The sequence below is a fragment of the Melospiza georgiana genome, chromosome 27 (assembly GCF_028018845.1).
Source record: "Melospiza georgiana isolate bMelGeo1 chromosome 27, bMelGeo1.pri, whole genome shotgun sequence".
NCBI classification, from domain to species: Eukaryota; Metazoa; Chordata; class Aves; order Passeriformes; family Passerellidae; genus Melospiza; species Melospiza georgiana.
Genome location: NC_080456.1, coordinates 2,678,846 through 2,697,709, shown reverse-complemented (window position 1 = coordinate 2,697,709; position 18,864 = coordinate 2,678,846). Strand labels below are relative to the sequence as shown.

General features: G+C 60.1%; 1 protein-coding gene across 9 annotated transcripts in view; it reads left to right on the top strand.

The window, feature by feature from the left end:
- Window positions 1–283: 283 nt before the first annotated feature.
- Window positions 284–18,864, top strand: part of IGSF9B (immunoglobulin superfamily member 9B) — a 45,496-nt gene continuing 26,915 nt past the window's right edge. For all 9 annotated transcript variants that reach the window (XM_058041354.1, XM_058041353.1, XM_058041352.1 and 6 more), the window contains exons 1-9: window positions 284–411; window positions 7,933–8,130; window positions 10,047–10,193; window positions 11,613–11,764; window positions 12,857–12,974; window positions 13,942–14,083; window positions 14,217–14,362; window positions 17,044–17,186; window positions 17,948–18,088. In XM_058041354.1, coding sequence (XP_057897337.1) covers window positions 348–411; window positions 7,933–8,130; window positions 10,047–10,193; window positions 11,613–11,764; window positions 12,857–12,974; window positions 13,942–14,083; window positions 14,217–14,362; window positions 17,044–17,186; window positions 17,948–18,088 — 1,251 coding nt within the window. In that variant the 5' untranslated portion in view covers window positions 284–347. The remainder of the gene's footprint in view (window positions 412–7,932; window positions 8,131–10,046; window positions 10,194–11,612; window positions 11,765–12,856; window positions 12,975–13,941; window positions 14,084–14,216; window positions 14,363–17,043; window positions 17,187–17,947; window positions 18,089–18,864) is intronic.

The following is an 18,864-nucleotide window of genomic DNA, read 5'->3' as shown; positions in this document are numbered from 1 at the left end:
GGGGCCCCGTGCGCGCCAACCCACCTTGAACCGGCCCGGGCCGCGGCGGCGGCCAATCACCGCCCACTCCGCCGGGGCGCGGCCAATGGGCGGCGGGCGGGGGCGGTGCCGAGCCGCTAAAGGGCGCAGGCTAGGCTGCACCGCGCGGCGGAGCGCAGGTGCGGCGCGGCGCGGGGATGGGCGCGGGCATGGGCGCAGCGGCGGGCGGCCGGCCCTGAGCCGCCCCTCCGGCCCCGCCAGCCCCGCCGAGCCCTGCCCGGCCACGGCCAGCCCGGCCCGGCCCCGCCCCGCCCCGGCCGGGCCGCCCGGCGGGCGGAAGATGCTGCGCACCGGGGGCCGGTAGTACTATGATTTGGTATGTGGCCGCTTTGGTAGCAAGTGTGCTCGGCGCCCGCGGGCTACCCGTCCAAGGTGAGTGCGGCCGCGGGGTGTTCTCCGCCGGGGTGAGCCCGGGAGGGCCGCGCCGGGCTTTGCGGAGCGGCGGCGGGGCCGCCTTTGCGTGTCCTCCCCCCCTTCTCCCGGTGTACCGGATGCGGCGGGAGGGATGCGCATGGACCGGGAGGGATGCGCGCACCGGGGGGGGCATCACGTCCCGGGGAGAGGGTACCGGGAAGGGGCTGGGGAGGAGGGTAGGAGGGGGAACTGCGGCTGCCACGGGGGTTTGCGGGCTTCGCGTCTTCCCCGCTGCCGGTGCGGGGACCGAGCGCTTCCCGCTGCGGCGGGGCGCTGGCGATTCCTTCATCCCCCGCTGCCGGGGGGAGCCGGGAGCGCCCGGCGCATCCTCCCTCCCTCCGCAGGCGCTCGGCGGGGCTGGCCGTGACCTCCCCGAGGGCAGCGGCTGCAGCTGGGCAAGTTCGGGAAGCCGCGCTGCCGGTGCGGCGGAGCCGCTGCCCAGGGCTTGGAAATTCCCTTTGGGAGAAGGCGAGCGGCTGCGGGTCCTGGCGGGGAGGGAAGGGAGCGCGGTTCGCTGAGTGTCCCCGTTCATCAGGGATGGGCAAGCTTTTCTCCGCATTCGGGTTTTCTTCTCTCATCCTGAGGAAGCGCCTGCGGCAGCTCCGGGGAGTGCGGGCAGCGTTTGCCCTTCCCTGCAAGGGTAGCCCGGCTGGGCAAGGAGAAATGCGGGAGGGATTCGTCGCCTTCCCCTGCAGCGCCCCGGCTGCGGGTTTGGGGGTGACTTTGCTCCCACCCCCCCGCCCAGGAGAGGCTGCCCTCCTTCTCCCCCCACTGCGGGCTGGCTGCTGTGCTGTGGTAAACTGAGGCACAGGGTTGTCCAAGGTCAGGACGGAGACGGCAGCAAGGAATAACCCTGATTTTCCTGCTCGAGCTTCTTTCCCTTCAGCTGCCAGCCCCCTCCCAGCCCTCCGAGCCATCCCTGCAGGTAGAGGGGAGCTCCCTGCCGCTGGTGCAGCACCGTCCCCCATCTCTGCCGCTGGTTCCTCGCTGGCCACACGGTTTTCCCTGCGTCCCGGTGCTCCTTTCCCGGGATGAGAGCCGTGCCCTGGGTGTCACCCACCCTGCCCATGGGATGCGGTGCTGCCGGCAGCAAGCCATGCCTGGCTGGGAGCCACCACCACTCCCCTCGCCGTGGTGAGGGGACGCTGCCTCGGGGGGCACGGCTGGGCTGGGAGGGGGCACCTGCCAGGGTGGTGCAGCCCCCCGAATTCACAGCGTTCCCTGAGCCCAGGGGGTCACATCTTGTCCCTTGTCCTCCTCGCCTGGCAGGCGGCTCCTGGAGGCAGGGGGGTGTGTGCCAGGACGGGGCTGTCCTTTTGGGGGGGTTCACGATGGGGCTGCCCCATTTGGGGGTACGTAGCCCCTCTCACCGAGCCGCGGCCGGCTGCTGCCTGCCTGAACTGCGTGCTGCAGTGTGGCGAGGCAGTGTTTGCAGCAGCTGCTTGTACAGGGATGCTCCGCCGGGGAGAGGAGCACAGCAGCGCGTTCGGCACCTGGGAACTTGGAAATGCCCCGGAGCCGCGGGGATGGAGCTCCGGAACTGGTGGTGCCGGGGTGGGTGGGTGCCGGGGAGCCCCGGCACGGGGGTGCCGTGCGTGTGGAGCAGCGTGTACGTGATGAATGAGCGCGCCGTGAGTAATGCGGGGGTGGCTGCCGGGGGAGGGGGTGCTGCGGGCCAGCACGGCCCCCGCAGGGGCAGGGAGCCCACGGCGCTCACCCCAGCTGCTGCAGCCCTTTGCTCCCAGCGCTGTCCCGTCCTCATGGGGAGCTGTCACCCCGCATTGCTTGGGGACAGGGCTTTGGAGAAGAGCTGGGGCTCACCGTGTGCTGGTGCCCTCGCTGGGGGTTTTCCTCTAGCCATGGCCTTCCTCCCACACCACTTCCTCCTTGCCAGCGGTGCTGGCCCTGGGCAGCCTCCTTGCCTGGCTCTCCAAGGGCTTTCCAGGCGTTAATCGGCTCAGAGAGGGAAGGAGGGTGCGTTATCCCCTCTTATGGCATGGGGGAGGAGAGCCAGGACGTGACCGCGCCAGGAGTGGGTGTCAGAGGAAGGATCCGGCCTCCTGGCATTCCCAGCAGTGCCGTCACACCGAGGGGCTTTTCCTCCCTCTCCCACGAGCGTGACGCTGTGGCAGCACACACACAGGGAGTGGGGACGCTGGTGGATCAGGCAGGAGGGTTTGCAGAGCGAGGATTCGGCTCTGCTGAGGCGGCTCCCTGGGCACCGCGGCGGGCGATGCTCCTGGCGCTGACCTTGGCCGGTTGGAGTGGCTCAGGTGGCAGTGCCAGCCCTGCCTCCCCTGCTCCTCGCCGTGCACAGCTCTTGGGTTTTGCCTCGTTGGCCGTGGAGGAGTCTGGACTGGGAGCCGCTGGATTTGGCACGTGTGGCTTTGGCCCCGCTGTCTTCTGGCAAGGGGATGGTTTGGCACCGGGAACAGCCAAGGGCGTTGGCTGAGCTCCCATTTCCATCGTTCCCTGGAGGTTCTCTGCTCCTCTGGACCTGTTGGATGGGAGCGCACGGGGCAGGGAGGGCCGTGAGCGGCTCGGTGGATGACTTGGCTTGCCGGCGGCTCTTTGCGGCGATGCTTTGCCGGCTCAGTTGCCTTTTGACTTGGAAGATGTCGCTTTGCTGGTGACGGGTGAGCCCTGCAAGTTCCTCTCCAGAGCTGTGGCAGGGTGGCACAGCTCCCATTCACCTCTGGTCCTCTGTCCTGGAGGTCATGCCTTCAAGTGGACGAGAAGCCCTGCAGATGGGCCAGCAGTGGGTCCAAAAGCCCATGCTGTGCCGATGGAGGAGCCCTTCCCTCTCCCTTTCCCTGCGGTAGGAATCTCCCAGGCTGGGAGCCCTGAGCGACCAGCTGGCCTTTGGAAAAACAACTCGCTTCCTCCCGCTCCTCCGTGGAGAGGCTGGCGTTGGTGGGAGGGCTGCCTGAGCCAGGAACAGCGTGATTCAGGAGCTGCTGGCGGGCAGCTCGGAGCGCTGCCGGCATCCCAGTTTCCTGCTGGAGGGCTGGGAATGCATCGGGATGGTACCCACTGCTCCACGGGGAGGGTGGTGCCAGCCTGCACGGGGGTACTGGTGTGATGTGGGGCTGGACTGGGGGCACAGCACCCTGGCAGTGCTCTCCAGCTGCTGAAGGTCTCCTCTGGGATGGGTTTGGTGCTCCAGCTCCCACCACAGCTGCTTGTTTGTCCCTGTGGTGCGTGGAGGGAGCTCATGGGGAGTGCACAGGTAGCTGCTGGTCGTTGCTGGGAGATGATGCCTCCCACGAGGCGGCTGCCAACACCGGATGCTCAACACTGGGCTGGTGGTGATTGGAGGGAGGGGGCACAAGGGACCCCCAGGCAGGAGTAAGGTGACCTCAGGGAAGTAATTTTCTTTCCTGCTCCATCTCTGTGCCTCTCACATCACCAGTCTGTGCTCCCATGTGCTCACTGATCTGCTGCCCAGCCAGGCACATTCCCACCTGTGCCATTCCAGGGAGCAAGGACCCACTGTGGGGCTGCTGTGGGGCAGCATCCCATGCATGCATTCCCCTTGGGATGCCAGGGCAGCTGCCTGCCTGCCTAGAGGGGGTGGTGATGGTGCCACAGGACACCCCTTGTGCCCAGGAATGGGGTTCTGAGTCCCCATCTCGCTGGGAATGGGCCACCAAGCCACCTCTCAGAGCTGCTAATCCTTCTCCTCCCTGGCCCCGTGTGACCTTGAGGCATGTCACTTGACCTGCGCATCGCCCTCCATCCATCTGGAAAATCGGGTTTAAAATGCAGGAATCGCACTGAAAGCCCAGATGCTGCTTTCCAGCTGGGGGAGGGGGTGAGGGCTGCGCTCCCAGCCCCAGGGCTTCCCCCACCAGGGGACAGGTGGGTGCTTTTGGGGGGCTCTGGATACCCCAAAATAGGGACTGAGTTTGTAATGGGGGTGCAACCCTTACTGAGATATTTAAGGGGTACAGAGGTGGGGGACAGGCAATCTCCCAGCACTCCACACCCTGCAGCACGTTGTCCCTGTCCCCCACCCTGGGCTGCAGTCTCCCTCTGTCTTCATTTCATGGCGATGGCTGCCTGCTCTCCTTCCCTGCTGGCCTCCATATGCCACGCTGGTGGCCTTGTCCTCAGAGATCCCTGCCATATCCTGCCTCCACCGATGGGAACGGGATGTGTCAGAGCACATCTCGTCTCAGCTCACCAGGGAGGAGAGGTCCACAGGCTCCAGGCCTTGTGCTTGCTCCCTCAGCCATCCCCTTGGGGGCACAGGGGTGGGGATAAGTGCCAGGGCTGTGGGGCAGCACTGGAGATGGAAAGCGGTGCCTCTGTTAGCAGGCTGCAAGGTGATGGTGGGTCAGGACAGGATGCCCTCTCTGCCCCAGAGCATGGGTGCCCACTGTGCCAGGAGGGGAAGCTTTCCCAGGTGTTAATTCCTTTGGAAACCTCTCTGAAAGCACCTGCAGGAAGGGTCCTGCTTTGGTGAGCGCAGCAGAGGTGCTGGATGCCTTCAGCTTCACCGAATCCTGTGGCACCTTCCACCTGTGCCCCGGGGATCAGAGGAGCTGCACGCCCAGATCCAGGTGAGGGTCTCCCCCGGTTGGCATCGCCGTCCTGGGGAGCCCCGCGGTGGCAGCGTCTCGGTGGCGGCAGCCTCCCCTCCTCTCCCTTTGGGATGCTGTTCAACTCCACCTCCGCATCTTGTATTCTTGCCTCCTGGCACGCGGCGTGCTTTTATTTTTCCTGGATCTGCTTGCATGACGAAGCCTGTTGATTACTTGTTTTTCTTTACGAGGCATCCCCCAGCTTCACGTGAGCTCCTGCACCGAGGCGGATTTGGGGTTCGCCTCGGTGCTGCCGTTCCCTGATGTTGACCCCGTTTCCAAACCGCAGATTCAGCCTTGGAACCTCTCTGAACTTGGCTGGGAAAATCAAGTGGGTTTAAAAATACCCCGTCTATTTGTGCTCTGTTTCTTCTGGCGTCTGCGGGTTGTTTTCAAGTGTTTCCCTACAAATGTGGGGGTGAGAAAACACTTTGAATCGAGAGCTTCAGTCTCCATTGCTCGCTTTCTTCATGGTCTGGGCATGGAAGGAAAACCTGGTCAGGGTTGGGACCCCACAGGGTTGGTGGGTTGGGAAGTTGAGGAGACCCCAAGAGGGTTTGTGAGACATCTCCCCATTGCCTTGCTGGCGCTCTGGAAGCGGGGACAGGAGGGCACGGGGCCGGTAGCGGGGCGGGTGGCAGCTGGGCAGAGCCGGGGGCCGCTTCCCCGCCGTGGCTGCCAGTCGGCCGTGCGCTGGGGAGGTGATGCTCAGCCGTGCGTGCAATTCCCCACCGGCCCCGCGATCAGACACCGGCGCTGTGAGCTGCCGGGGATGACCTATTTTCCTGCGCCCGGGCAGCCCTGGCCAGCCGTGGGTCCGGCGGAGCGGCTGGCTCGTCCCCTCGCCGGGGATGTCACCCACTGCTCTGCCAGGGGATCCTGGCGCGGTGTGACTCCCTGGCGCCCATCCCCAGCGTGTCTGGGTGGCCTCTTGCTCCAGCTGGGCAAACATTAGCATTCCAGGCTCCAGTTGGTGGAGAGGTGCTGGGAATCAAGATTCCAGCTTGGTAGCCCAGGAGCTGGAGCGCTGGGGCAGGTGGGGGGCTTGGGAAAGGGGTTTGGGTGCTGCCGCTTCCATCTTCTCCTGCTGGTGGGGAGAGGATGTCACTTTGAAGGCGATGAGGTGCTGGGGACCTCTTCTCTCGGAAAGCGCGTCCTTGGATGCTCTTGAGCAGCATGTGACGGCTCCGTCCCCGATCGGCGCAGCAGGACCATGGACAGGGAGGGGGGCTCATCCAGCCCTGCAGCGCAGCAGCCCCCCTCACCCTCCCGGATGGAGGGGTCAGGACGGGTTCTCACGGCTCAGCGCCGGGGTGGCAGGGGAGGGCTGGTGCCGTCCCTGCTGACAGGCTGCGAACGGGAGCTCATCGGCGATGCAGCGCTAACGAGGGATGGAAAGGTGCAAGAGTGTTGTCGAGGCGGTGCAAAGCGTGTGCGGGGGTGTGCGTGCACACCGCACGTGTGTGCTCAGCCACCCCCCGCCCCGATGGGGTCCGGGATGTTTCCTGGCCCTGCAGGACCCCCCCCAGCTCTGCAGGACCCCCCGAACGGGGCCGGTGCCTGCAGTGGGTGTGCAATGCAGCATCTGCTCCTTGCAGATGGCTCTGCACAGCTCTGCACCCCGGCCTCACCCAGCCAGCCCGCCCCGTTAAAGAGCCACCCGTGCCCGCTTTGCTGGTGGCGTGGGGACTCGGTGACCATCAGCTGTAACCCCGTGCAGGGACACACCTTGTGCGTGCAACGTGCGAGCCGCGGCCAGCGCTGCCCGCTGCCCTTCCCGCGGGGACACTCGGCTGGTGGGCCCGTGGGGTGGCACATCACGGGCCTCTCGCCGGTACGCGCTTGTGCCAGAGCCAAAAATAGCCGGTGATGCTCGGTGATGCTCGGCTCCCGCGGCGGGGAAGCGGTGATGTCACTCGCCGCCAATCACCGGCGGCCCCGAGGAGCAGCGCGGAGGAGTGGGAACGTGCTTCCCCGAGCGTCCCTCCCCGAGCATCCCCCCCGGAACAGCCAGCGGCCGCGTGTGCCGGGAAAACGGGGTCCTTTCCACGATGGGGAGGGCGATGCGGGTCTAAACCTAGTTTTGGGGACCCCCTGTTTGGCTTGCTCCCAGCTCTGGGTTTCCCTCTCTCTCGCTCTCCGAACGCCGTGCTGAGGATGCAGCTTTGCTGCTGCTGGCAGAGCGGGATGACGCCAGGCTGCAGCGAGCAGGGCGGCACAGCCGGGGTGGAGCAGCCTCGGAGCCGAGACCGAAGTCCCCTGTAATTAGCCGGCGGGGAGGAGCAGGGTGACAGACCCGATGTGCAGGTCGCAGACGGGTTTCAGGCTTGGGGCTCTCGGGGATGCCCCAGGACATGTGGGCTTGGCTGGGGCATGGTGGCTCTGGGGCCCAGCCCATGCTGGCACTGTCAGGAGAGCTGTGTCCGAGGGCTGGCACACAGATCTATGCCCAGTCCTGCCTGCTGGTGGATGCAGGGGCACAAGCTAAAAGCAGCCTTTTCCCTGCCACAAGGATACAGGGCAGCCCAGATGGTGCTGCTATATGGGGAGCAGTGCTAGGCATACTCTGTGCCCCTCTAATGAGAGCCGGGATCCCCAAAACCCCTGGGGGGGGTCACTGGGCATCACCCTTGCCCTGGTGCAGAGGTTGGGAAGCTGTCCTGGAGCATTAGGGTGCTGATGGCCACTGTCCTGACTCCTGTGGTAGCCAAGGGTGGCCTTGGATCTGAGTGAAAGGGCTTGGGACCCCCTGTTGGTTTTGGGGCAAGGGTGACCCATGGGCTGCCCTTGCTGCAGACATGTGGTTACTGCTGTTGGTCTCTTGGGCATGCTGGTTCGATGCTGGGCACCAGCAGTGGCATCAGCCACAGATTCTTCCTCTGCCCCCTCGCAGGTGCCCTCGGCTCGAGGGAGGAGCCCGAGTTCGTGACCGCTCGCGCTGGCGAGAGCGTGATCCTGGGATGCGACGTGATCCACCCGCTGACGGGCCAGCCCCCTCCCTATGTCGTGGAGTGGTTCAAGTTCGGCGTCCCCATCCCCATCTTCATCAAGTTTGGGTTTTACCCTCCCCATGTGGACCCAGAGTATGCCGGTGAGTCCTGGAGTGCAGGAGGACGAGGGGAGGGTGCCAGGTCCTGGCTGCAGCACGGCCTGGGACATGCAGCTCTGCTCCATCAGTTCCTCTGTCGGAAACCACGCGGGCTCTGCCTCTCATTGCTCGCTTTCCACCCAGTTGGTTTTAATTAAGCAGCAGCGTTAGGAAGCCAGCTGGGCTGCGTGGGACGGGAGCAAGCGAGGCAGAGAAGCCCAGGGTGACGCGTGGTGGCGGTGGCTGCTGCTGCTGCTGTGTCCCAGGGCAGCTGTGAGCCCAGGGAGGGGTGCTGGGGGGACACTGGGGATGGAGCCAGGGCCACGTGCTGGGCGGAGGTGACAGGTTGGAGCTGCAGAACTCATGTGGCTGCTTGCCAATGTGCTGCCGGTGACACGTGGCCGGTGTCCTCTGGTGGGATCTGAGAGCTGGAAACCAGCCCTGAGAAGGTTGGTGTGGCAGGACAGACACATTGTGGTATCTCTTTCCCCGTCCTGGGGATATTCCCTGGGTCTTATGGGACTCTCTGCCCAAATTGCTCTCTAAGAAATGCGCCAGCTGAGCCCTGCCAAACTCAGCTCAGCAATGAGCGATCCCACAGCCCACTGCACCAGGGTGGAGCTTTAGGCTGCTCTGCTCCTGACCCAGTTTTTGGGGCTGTGCACAGGGTCAGCTCAGGGCTGCCCTGCTTTCTGGGAGTCTCCCAGGCAGGGCAAAGCTCTGGGGCACGCCCGTGTGCCGGCTGTGCCACCGCCAGCCCCTGGCTGGGAGCAGAAGGCCGGTGTCGCTGCGGGCAGACATTGCTGCAGGCACCTTGCCTGGCCCTGGCAGCTTGGCTCTGCTGTCCCCAGATGGGCGAGTGTGTCACCGCCCTGGCACCACCGGCTGCAGCCACGCCATGGGGCTCAGCCAGCCCCAAACCGGGACAGTGCCCGCACAGGGATGGGGTGTCCCCTGTGGTGATGCTCTGGGAGGCTGCTCTGGGGCCAGGATGGGGGTGCTCCCTGCAATGGTGCTCTGGGGACTGCACCAGTTTGGGATGGGGTGGCCCCTGCAGTGAACTCTGAGGGATTGCTCTGGTGTCAGGATGGGGTATCCCCTGCAGTGATGCTTTGGGGGCTGCATTGGTGTGGGGATAGGGTGTCCCCTGTGGCCATGCTCTGTGGGCTGCACCAGTTTGGGATTGGGTTTCCCTTGCAGTGATGCTCCAGGGACTGCTCCAGTTTGGGATGGGGTTTCCCTTGCAGTGATGCCCTGGGAGCTGCACTAGTTTGGGATGGGGTTTCCCTTGCAGTGATGCCCTGGGAGCTGCACCAATTTGGGATGGGGTTTCCCTTGCAGTGATGCTCTGGGAGCTGCACTAGTTTGGGATGAGGTTTCCCTTGCAGTGATGCTCTGGGGGCTGCTTCAGTTTGGGATGGGGTGTTCCCTGCAGTGATGCCCTGTGAGCTCCCGCAGTTTGGGATGGGGTTTCCCTTGCAGTGATGCTCTGGAGGCTGCTTCAGTTTGGGATGGGGTGTCCCCTGCAGTGATGCCCTGGGGGCTCCCACAGTTTGGGATGGGGTTTCCCTTGCAGTGATGCCCTGGGAACTGCACCAGTTTGGGATGGGGTGTCCCTTGCAGTGATGCCCTGTGGGCTCCTGCAGTTTGGGATGGGGTGTCCCCTGCAGTGATGCTCTGTGGGCTCCCGCAGTTTGGGATGGGGTGTCCCCTGCAGTGATGCCCTGGGAACTGCACCAGTTTGGGATGGGGTGTTCCCTGCAGTGATGCTCTGTGAGCTGCACCAGTTTGGGATGGGGTGTCCCCTGCAGTGATGCTCCGGGGGCTGCACCAGTTTGGGATGGGGTGTCCCCTGCAGTGATGCTCCGGGGGCTGCTCTGGTGTTGGGGACAGGGTGCCAACGCTGTGCTCTCCCACAGGCCGGGCCAGCCTGCACGACAAAGCCTCCCTGCGCATTGAGCAGGTGCGCTCCGAGGACCAGGGCTGGTACGAGTGCAAAGTGCTCATGCTGGACCAGCAGTACGACACCTTCCACAACGGCAGCTGGGTGCACCTCACGGTCAATGGTGAGCGGGGTGGGGGCTGTGGCATCCCTGTGGTGCCCAAATGGGGTTTCTGGGGGATGATGGATGTCTGGGGAATGCTGGGCCTCAATGGCATCTGTGCCTGGCAGACACGCCAGCCTGAAGCCATCCAGGCTGGCTGATCCGGCCAGGGTGTGACTTCAAAAGGGACAAAGCTTTATTAGGGATTCCTCAGTTTAATTACACAGGGCTTGTTAAAAGGAGAGACATCAAGAACCAGGGCTGGGAATGAATCTCCTCTCAACAAACAGATCAGAAAATCAAATCTTTGTTTTCTTGAAATTCAGATTTACTCAAATTACTTTTTCATTTTATTAAGGCTGTATATTAAACTAATTAACAAATTGTCATTCTCTGCATCAGGAGACAGATCTTTATTTTTAGCCCAGCAGCAGGGCTGTGCCTCTCCTGCTGCAGTGGGGTGGCTGGAGAGATGTGGCCACTGGCAGCTCCTCGCTGGTCTTGCCTTGACCTTGTGCAATTAATTTAACCTTTGGGGGGATGGCTGTGCTGTGGCACGGAGCAGAGCCACCTAATTGAGCCCAATTAGTGAGCAGGAGCTTTGCAAGCGGGGCTGCGCAGGCCACCAGCCCCATCCCTGCCTGCTGCCCTGCCTGCTGCTTCCTGCTTTCCCCCAACCCGCTAATGAGCTCCGAGGGCTTGGGAAGGAGGGCAGGAGGAGGAGGAAGGAGGAGGATGGTGGTGCCTGGCTCACCTCTGCCACGTGCACGGATCCTGCAAACCGCCAGGCGGAGGGGCTGGAAAATGGCCCCAGATGCCCTGTCCCTCCCCTTGGCAAAATGGGCCAGTTTTGGGGCTTTATGCAGCACGGGGCGTGCAGGGGCTTAATAACAATATAATAACCATAATCCTCCCAGCCCGAGGAATTGCTTTCAGGGTGAGGGCTGTGGCTTTCCCTCAGCGCATTACAACGCTTAATTTTCTTAGGGGGAAAATAAAAATCATTTGGGGAGGAACCAAATATAATTCCTTTTTCTTTTTTTTTTTTTTTTTTTTTTTTTCTTTTTTTCTCCCAAGCAGATTAAATTGCCAACCTGTCTCCCTCTAAAGTGGGCTTTAACAACCGCGGGTAATTAGGGGCGGGCTGTAATCCTGCCAGCCTCTTTCATCAGGAAGGAGCCTTTCGATCTGCACTGCGGTGTTTTCCCATGTTTTGACAATAGCGAGTTAATGTGCAGCAGGGTGCGGGGAGGAGAGGGGACGGGGCTGGGGGTGCGATGTGCCACCTCTTGGTCGGTGTCCCCAGGGCCACCCTGTCCGTGCAGCCTTTGGCGTGGTCATAGCCCTGCTGTGTGTGCGGGCAGCAGCTTCCCCCGTGTCCCCGTGTGCCCCCAGCCCCGGAGCGGCCACGGGTGACCTGGGGGTGTCGTGTGCCCCCAGCTCCCCCCACGTTCACGGAGACCCCGCCGCAGTACGTAGAGGCGAAGGAGGGCAGCAGCGTCACCCTGACCTGCATGGCGTTCGGGAACCCCAAGCCCATCGTCACCTGGCTCCGGGAGGGAGACCTTTTGGGTGCCAATGGCAAGTACCAGGTAGGTGGGGGAGGGCCGCCGTGGGGATCCTGGGCTGGGAGCTGGCAGGGACAGTATTGACAGCACCACGGTGGCGGTGGCTCCGCCGTGCCTGGAGCCAGCCGTGCTTTCTCAGCACTTCTCCTTGGTGAGATGCCCATTTTCCCCCACCCCATCCCTGCTGAGCAGCAGCCTGTAACGCTGCCAAGCCCTTGGGTGCGGGCTGGAGACCCTCCAAGTGCTGGGGACAGCCCTGCTCCTGCACCTGACCTGCTCCCTGCAGACTCAGCCCAAGGGCCAAGACCCTGGAGGTGGGGTGGGGGCTGCAGCCTGGGGTAGTGTCCCCCCAGCAGGGCTGGGGCAGGGCAGGATTGAGCAGAGAGGATTTCCCCTCCTCCCCTCCCCTGCAGGACCCTTTTTGCATCCCAGAGGCTCCCAGGCAGAGATTCCCCCCTGAGCTGTAATTGGTAAATCAGGCATTGGAATCAGCGCAGGCACTAATGAGAGTAATTAGGAGTCATTTGTTACTAATTGAAATAGAAGGATGAGGCAGAATGAGGTGGGGGGGAAGCCTGGCTGGGAGGCCTCCCTGTGCATGGGGGTGCTGCTACCCCAAAGGTGACAGCCCCTTGTCCATCCTTCTGCTGTGTCCCCAGGGGAATCCATCCACTCCTCTTCCAGCTGAGGGATGGCCCCACAGGGAGGACAGTGGCCAGGCTGGGGTCTCCCCTCATCCCCCAGCAATGGAGCAGGCCCTTGGAGGGGCAGGGAATGCTCCATCAAGGCTCCTTGTGCAGCTCCAATGGTGCTGGGGCGCTTGGCAGGAGCGGTTTGGAGCCTGCTGCCTGCCAGTCACTTCAGGGAGATGAATGTGCTGGGATGGTTATTTATTTATTTCATGATTTTTTTTTTTTTTTTTCTCCCTTCCCCTTGGCGTCGAGCAGCAAGGCGTGTGTTGGTTTATTAATATCCCACGTCTTGCAGAGCGGGGAAACCCGTCTCTCATCCGGCCCTGAGAGCGCCGGCAGCTCTCTGCCACAGGAGGCAGGGAGGGTCTTCCCCCGTCCCCCCGGGGGTCCCTGCCCACGCTCCAGGGTGTTCCCTTGTTGCCAGGTGAGCGACGGGAGCCTCACGGTGCTCTCGGTCAGCCGGGAGGACAGAGGTGCCTACACCTGCCGGGCCTACAGCATCCAGGGCGAGGCTGTGCACACCACGCGCCTGCTCGTCCAAGGTGAGACCTTGCAGCTCCTCAGCATCCCCTGGGAAGCCAGGATGGGGACATTCCACCGGCCACGGGTCCGTGGTGTCACCCTGGGGTGACCCTCCAGGCCTCTGCGCCTGGCTGCCTCATGGCTCTGCATCCGGTTTGTAGGATGGAGGAATCTGCTTAATTGGGACCCTGATGAGCAGCCAGGCCCTGATGGCAGCTCGGTTTTGTTTGGGAAGCGGGGAAAAGATTGAGGCTGTCATGAAGAGCCTCATCAGACAGCGATGATGCATGACAGGCCTCCTGCTCCTTGCTCCCTCTCTTATTAAATAAATCTTTAATTAGGTCAACAGCTACCGGCAGAGAGAGGAGCAGGGGGTGTCCTCTGCTCTGCTTTTGTGGCAGTGGTGAGCTGCTGACTCCTGGCAGTCTGTTCCCCCTGGATTTTTCCTGTGGGTGGTACTATCCTCCAGAAGTGCTGGAGATGAAGGGAGGTGTGTCCTTGTGTGCCCTGGGAGAAGCACCATGGGCGTGGATCCTCTCCTCAAAGCTGTAGAGATTAGGGAAAGGGCTGGGAATAACAGTGTCACTGGTTCTCAGTCAGCCCAGAGATTAGGGAAAGGGCTGGGAATAACAGTGTCACTGGTTCTCAGTCAGCCCAGAGATTAGGGGAGAGGTTGGGAATCACAGGGTCACTGTGGTTCTCAGTCAGCCCAGAGATTAGGGAAAGGGCTGGGAATAACAGGGTCACTGATTCTCAGTCAACCCAGATATTAGGGGAAGGGTTGGGAATGACAGGGTCACTGTGGTTCTCAGTCAGCCCAGATATTAGGGGAAGGGTTGGGAATGACAGGGTCACTGTGGTTCTCGGAGGATCAGGGCCAACCCTGCCCCAGAGCCCTCCAGCAGGTCCCAGCTAAAATGCTGTGATGGAGCTGAACCTGAGCAACCTGTAGTGGTGGGAGCGACACCTTCCTCTTCCCCCCTCCAGGACCTCCCTTTATCGTTTCCCCTCCGGAGAACATCACAGTCAACATCTCCCAGGATGCTCTGTTCACCTGCCAGGCCGAGGCGTACCCCGGGAACCTCACCTACCTGTGGTACTGGGAGGAGGAGAACGTCTACTTCAAGAAGTGAGTTTATAGCTGCTGGGGCAGCGTGTTCTCCTCCTCCTGCTGCTCCTGGGCTGTGCTGGGAGCTGGGATTGTTGGTGTTGGGCTTTTCCCCTGGCTCTCCTCGTGATCCTCCTCTCCTCTCCTCCTGCAGTGACTTGAAGCTGAGGGTGCGGATCCTGATCGACGGGACGCTGATTATTTTCCGTGTCAAACCAGAGGATGCTGGAAAATACACCTGTATCCCCAGCAACAGCCTGGGCCGCTCGCCATCAGCCTCTGCCTACCTGACAGTGCAGTGTGAGTGCGGGGATGGGGCTGGCATTGATAACACCTGGCTCCCAGGCAGCCCCAGAGGCTCTCTTGTCCTGGTGTGACACTGGGAGAGTCAGGCTGATGTGACAGCAGCCTTTGGATGAACACGGAATCATCCTTAGTAAAAAAGCTTAAGAGCATCCCACGTGGGCGTGGGAGACGAGAAAGCAAATGGTCTGAGCAGCCTCGGTGACACTGCTCAGCTGGGACCAGCATCCACCTTGGCTACAAGTGTTTTTTAATTAGTGAGCGTGACTGTGTTCACAGGGGTCTTAGGTTGAGGGAAGAGACAAGGATCTGACTCTGTTTCAGAAGGCTTGACTTATTATTTTATGATATATATTGCATTAAAACTATACTAAAAGAATAGAAGAAAGGATTTCATCAGAAGGCTGGCTAAGAATAGAATAGCAAAGAATGATAACAAAGGTTTGTGGCTTGGACTCTCTGTCTGAGCCAGTGGGGTTGTGATTGACCATTAATTAGAAACAATCAATATGGGCTAATCAAAGATCCACTTGTTGCATTCTACAGCAGCAGATAACCAATGTTTACATTTTGTTCTCAGCTTCTTAGAAGGAAAAATCCTAAAGAAAGGATTTTTCATAAAAGATGTCTGTAACAGGTGAGCATCATCCCATGGCTGCTGCCTCACCGTCCTCACCCTGCCGGGGTGAGGTGAGGGCTCTCAGTGCCAAGGTGTATTTTTTGGTGTTTATTTCGGGGGTTATTCCTGTGGCGTGGCTGTTCTTGTGTCGCATTCCTCGGGCGGTAAGCGATCTAAACAAGCTCGGGAGAAAGGGCTGCAGCAGCAGCGGCGCCTCCCACGCTCGCTGTTCTGCCGGAGTCCCCGGGCGGTAATGGGTAGTGTGCCACCGGCATCCTGTGGCATTCCACTGTAATGGCCTCAATTGCCGCCGCTCCAATTGCAATATTGCTCTGCTCCCAAAGACTTCGGCGTTTTCATTTCATAATGAAAGACAGGCCTGAGCAAAGTGGGCTCTCGGCGAGGGTTTTCCAAGGCTGCCTTAGAGCTGCTGCTGCCTTTAGACCTGGTGCTGGTTAGTGGGGAGCCCAAGAGCAGGGCTGTCAGGTCCCTGTGGGGATGGATGAAGGGGCAGAGTGGGCAGGGGGATGGTGTGAGTAGTGCTGTGCCCAGGCACAGGCGTGATTTGGGGCTTGGATGTTCCCAGCTGGGTGGCTCTTGGGAAAGCCTGTGGCCTCAGGCCATTAAATCTGCCCTGCCTCTAATCCAGGGCCGCTTGTCAGGGCTGATAGCTGTTAAAAATAGCTCTAATGGCAGGGAGAACGGGCTTGGACAATCTGCTGCTCAGCCAGGCTTCAGCACAAGGAAGGGTGCTCGGATTTTGGCGCCTCAAACCCTTTTCCTCCTGAGCAAACCTCATCCACACCGGGGTGATAGCTCTGGAGGGAGTTTCCCATCCTCCAAAAGCAAATGGGGACACAGCTCCGGGTCATTAGTGGGCTGGCTGGCCCCTGGCCAGTGACCTAGTAGTGAAAGGCTCGATCCCATTACCCTCTCCCGCACTGCTGGAGTCCTTGATTACATTTCCTAAGAGGTGGAGTTAAGCAGAGGGGGGTAAAGCCTGCTCCATATGTGGCGCTGGGCAATCTGGGTTATGGTGCCACTGCCGGGGGCGAGCGGTTTTGGGGAGTGGTTGGGGTGACGTGCTGGGAGCAGAGCTGCCAAACTCTGCTGGTTTTGCCCCAAGAAAGCAATAATCTTCCATCTTCCACATCTTCCATGCCTTCCTGTTAAGCACCTTAATGTTTACCCTCCCAATTTGCATCAGCAGTGCAGGGATGCTGCACCCCAAAACTCCCACATTTATCCCTTAATGCAACATAAGCCCCATCAGGATTTTCCTATAACCTCGTGCTGCCGGTGTCTAGACGAGATTGTAGAAATACTCACTATTCTTATTAAAAATAACATTTTTTTAAAAAGCTTCTTATTAAAGAAAGTCTAGATTCTCTTCAACCCACTCGCACTTAATTAAAAAGCTCTTAGAAGTGCTGTTAATGACACATTCTAGACTGGAGGATTGCGAGACACCTCTCTGCGTGGGTGGTGCAGTGTGGAGGGGGGGGTTAGATATGTATTTTAAGGTTTTTGCATCTTGGAAAGGGTGAGGTGGCTGCTGTTCAACATGACCCAGCCTCAATGAGGCATGAGTATAAGCAGATATGGGAGGTAAAGGACTCGTGGCAGCCTGGACACAGATCCTTTTTGCTATCTGTGTGTGTTTTAAGGTTTGGCAGTTGAAATAGCTTTGATTGCTTATATGTAAAACCAGGCTGTGCTGGGTGTTCATCACACCTGGCACATGTGCTGTAATGGAGCACGGAAGTCTTCAGCAAAATGGAAGTTGGTGTGGAATTTGGAGCAGGCATATCTTCATTTCTTCTTAAATGCAATCTTTAATGAGCCCCAGGTAGGAACACCCTGGACATGAGCAAAGCCTCCCAGAAATGCCAGGTATTCCAGAGGATTTGTGTGTAGCAAGCCTGGCTTAACAACCTGTGGGAGCCAGGGTGGTGCTGGGTTTGGAATTCATCACAAAAGTGAGGCAGATGCTGTGAAGCCGGGCTGGGAGGAGAGAAGGGCTCTCTCCCTGTGCTAACATGGTGCTGCTGCCCTCCAGATCCTGCCCGTGTGGTGAACATGCCCCCCATCATCTACGTTCCCATCGGGATCCACGGGTACATCCGCTGCCCCGTGGAGGCAGAGCCGCCGGTCACGCTGGTCAAGTGGAACAAGGACGGGCGTCCCCTGCGAATCGAGAAGGTAACAGAGCCCCCAGGGAGGAGGGGAGAGTGGGGCACAGAGGGCTCGGACCCTCATGTCCTCAGCAAACACCAGTGAGCACCACCAGGCATCCCTTTGTGTCGGGAGAGAAGAATCTCGTGGATGCGATGACGCTGCTTTTCTTTATCAGAGTTAATTCCAGTTCTCATATGGAGCCCACAGTGCCTCTGGACATTCAATGTCTCCCACGCTTGATGCCTTCTTCCCCCTAAAGTCACCTCCTGATGGCCCTGCTTTATTTTCCCAGTGGCAACTGGTGGTTAAAAGACCCTTTTAACAAATCTACATCTTCCCCTAATCATGGTTTGATAGTCTGAGCAAGGATATTAGCCATTAAATATTTAAAGAAAACGCTCAATATTTTAAATTTTTTTTTTGCTTAAATATTAACGATTTGAAGTTTTAATTCCATTTAAAGCTGTTGCTGCTGTGGCCTCCTGGTCCTTGGTGCCCTCAGCTCTCCAGGTGGAGATGTCTTGCTGACTCCAGAACAAGTCTTATTTAGTGTTAGATTCTGATCTTAAATCTTTTTGAGCTACATGAAGGAGCCTGGCTGTGCTTGGACAGGCTGATGTTGCCCAAGTTTCTGTTGAGGAGATGCTTTGGATGTTGGGAGTGGGATTGGGCATCTCCTGGTGATGTGACAGCACCCTGGGCATGGGTGGGGGCTTGGCTGAGGGGGAAATAAGGAGCTGTGGTGAGTGCTGGCTAAGTGATCTCCCTGCTTCTCCCTGCTGCAGTATTCTGGCTGGAACCTGCTGGAAGACGGGTCGATCCGGATCGAGGAGGCCACTGAAGATGCTCTCGGCACTTACACCTGTGTGCCTTATAACGCCCTGGGTACGATGGGCCAGTCTCCCCCTGCCCGACTGGTACTGAAGGTAATCCTCTGCCAGAATCCCGTGGGTTTGCTGGGAGCAGTGTCCTCCTGTGCCAGGAGCAGCTCCCGGGGCTGTGTGGGGAAGAGCAGAGGCTCCAGGGTGAGGGTGGTGTGTCTGTGCTGTGGTTGGAGATGTGCTTCCCACCAGCCCAGGCAAACCCCCAGGGCGCCCTGTCTGGTGTAGCTGGAAATATCCTGCTGGAGCAGCAGCGTGGGTTTTGACACTGGATTGGGGTAGTTTGAGGAAACATCTCCCCGGAACGTCCCCTTTGCCAACAAAACACTTAGCCCTGCTGGCCCGGGCTTGGGTTCAGGAGGATTTTAATAAATGAATGATTTGAGCTCCACGTGCTCCGGCTGCGTGCGGCGCCTGGGGCGCGCTGAGCTCCCAGCGCAGCTCCTGGTGCAGCTGGGGTGGGAGCTGCAGCCTCTTCCCTCCCTGAACACGGAGTCCTGTGCCTGGGAGGGAGCCGTGGTGATTCATGGTGTCTCGGCGAGGTTCAGATGAGAACGCTTTGTGTACCAGACACGCGCATCCGCCGGGGCGGCTGCCGGGGCGAGGAAATCAGGTTGATGGCTGATGTGATGTGGGTGGGTTTCTTCCTGTTTCCAGGAGGTAAAAAGCAAGATGCTGCTCAGCCTGGGGAAGAGAAGTTGTGTGGAGGTGTAAAAGCAGGCTTCCTGTGTCTGAGGGCACCTGTGAGGAAGCTGGAGAGGGATTCTTTGTCAGGAACTGTAGAGATGGGACAAGGGGTAATGGGGTCAAACTGAAAGAGG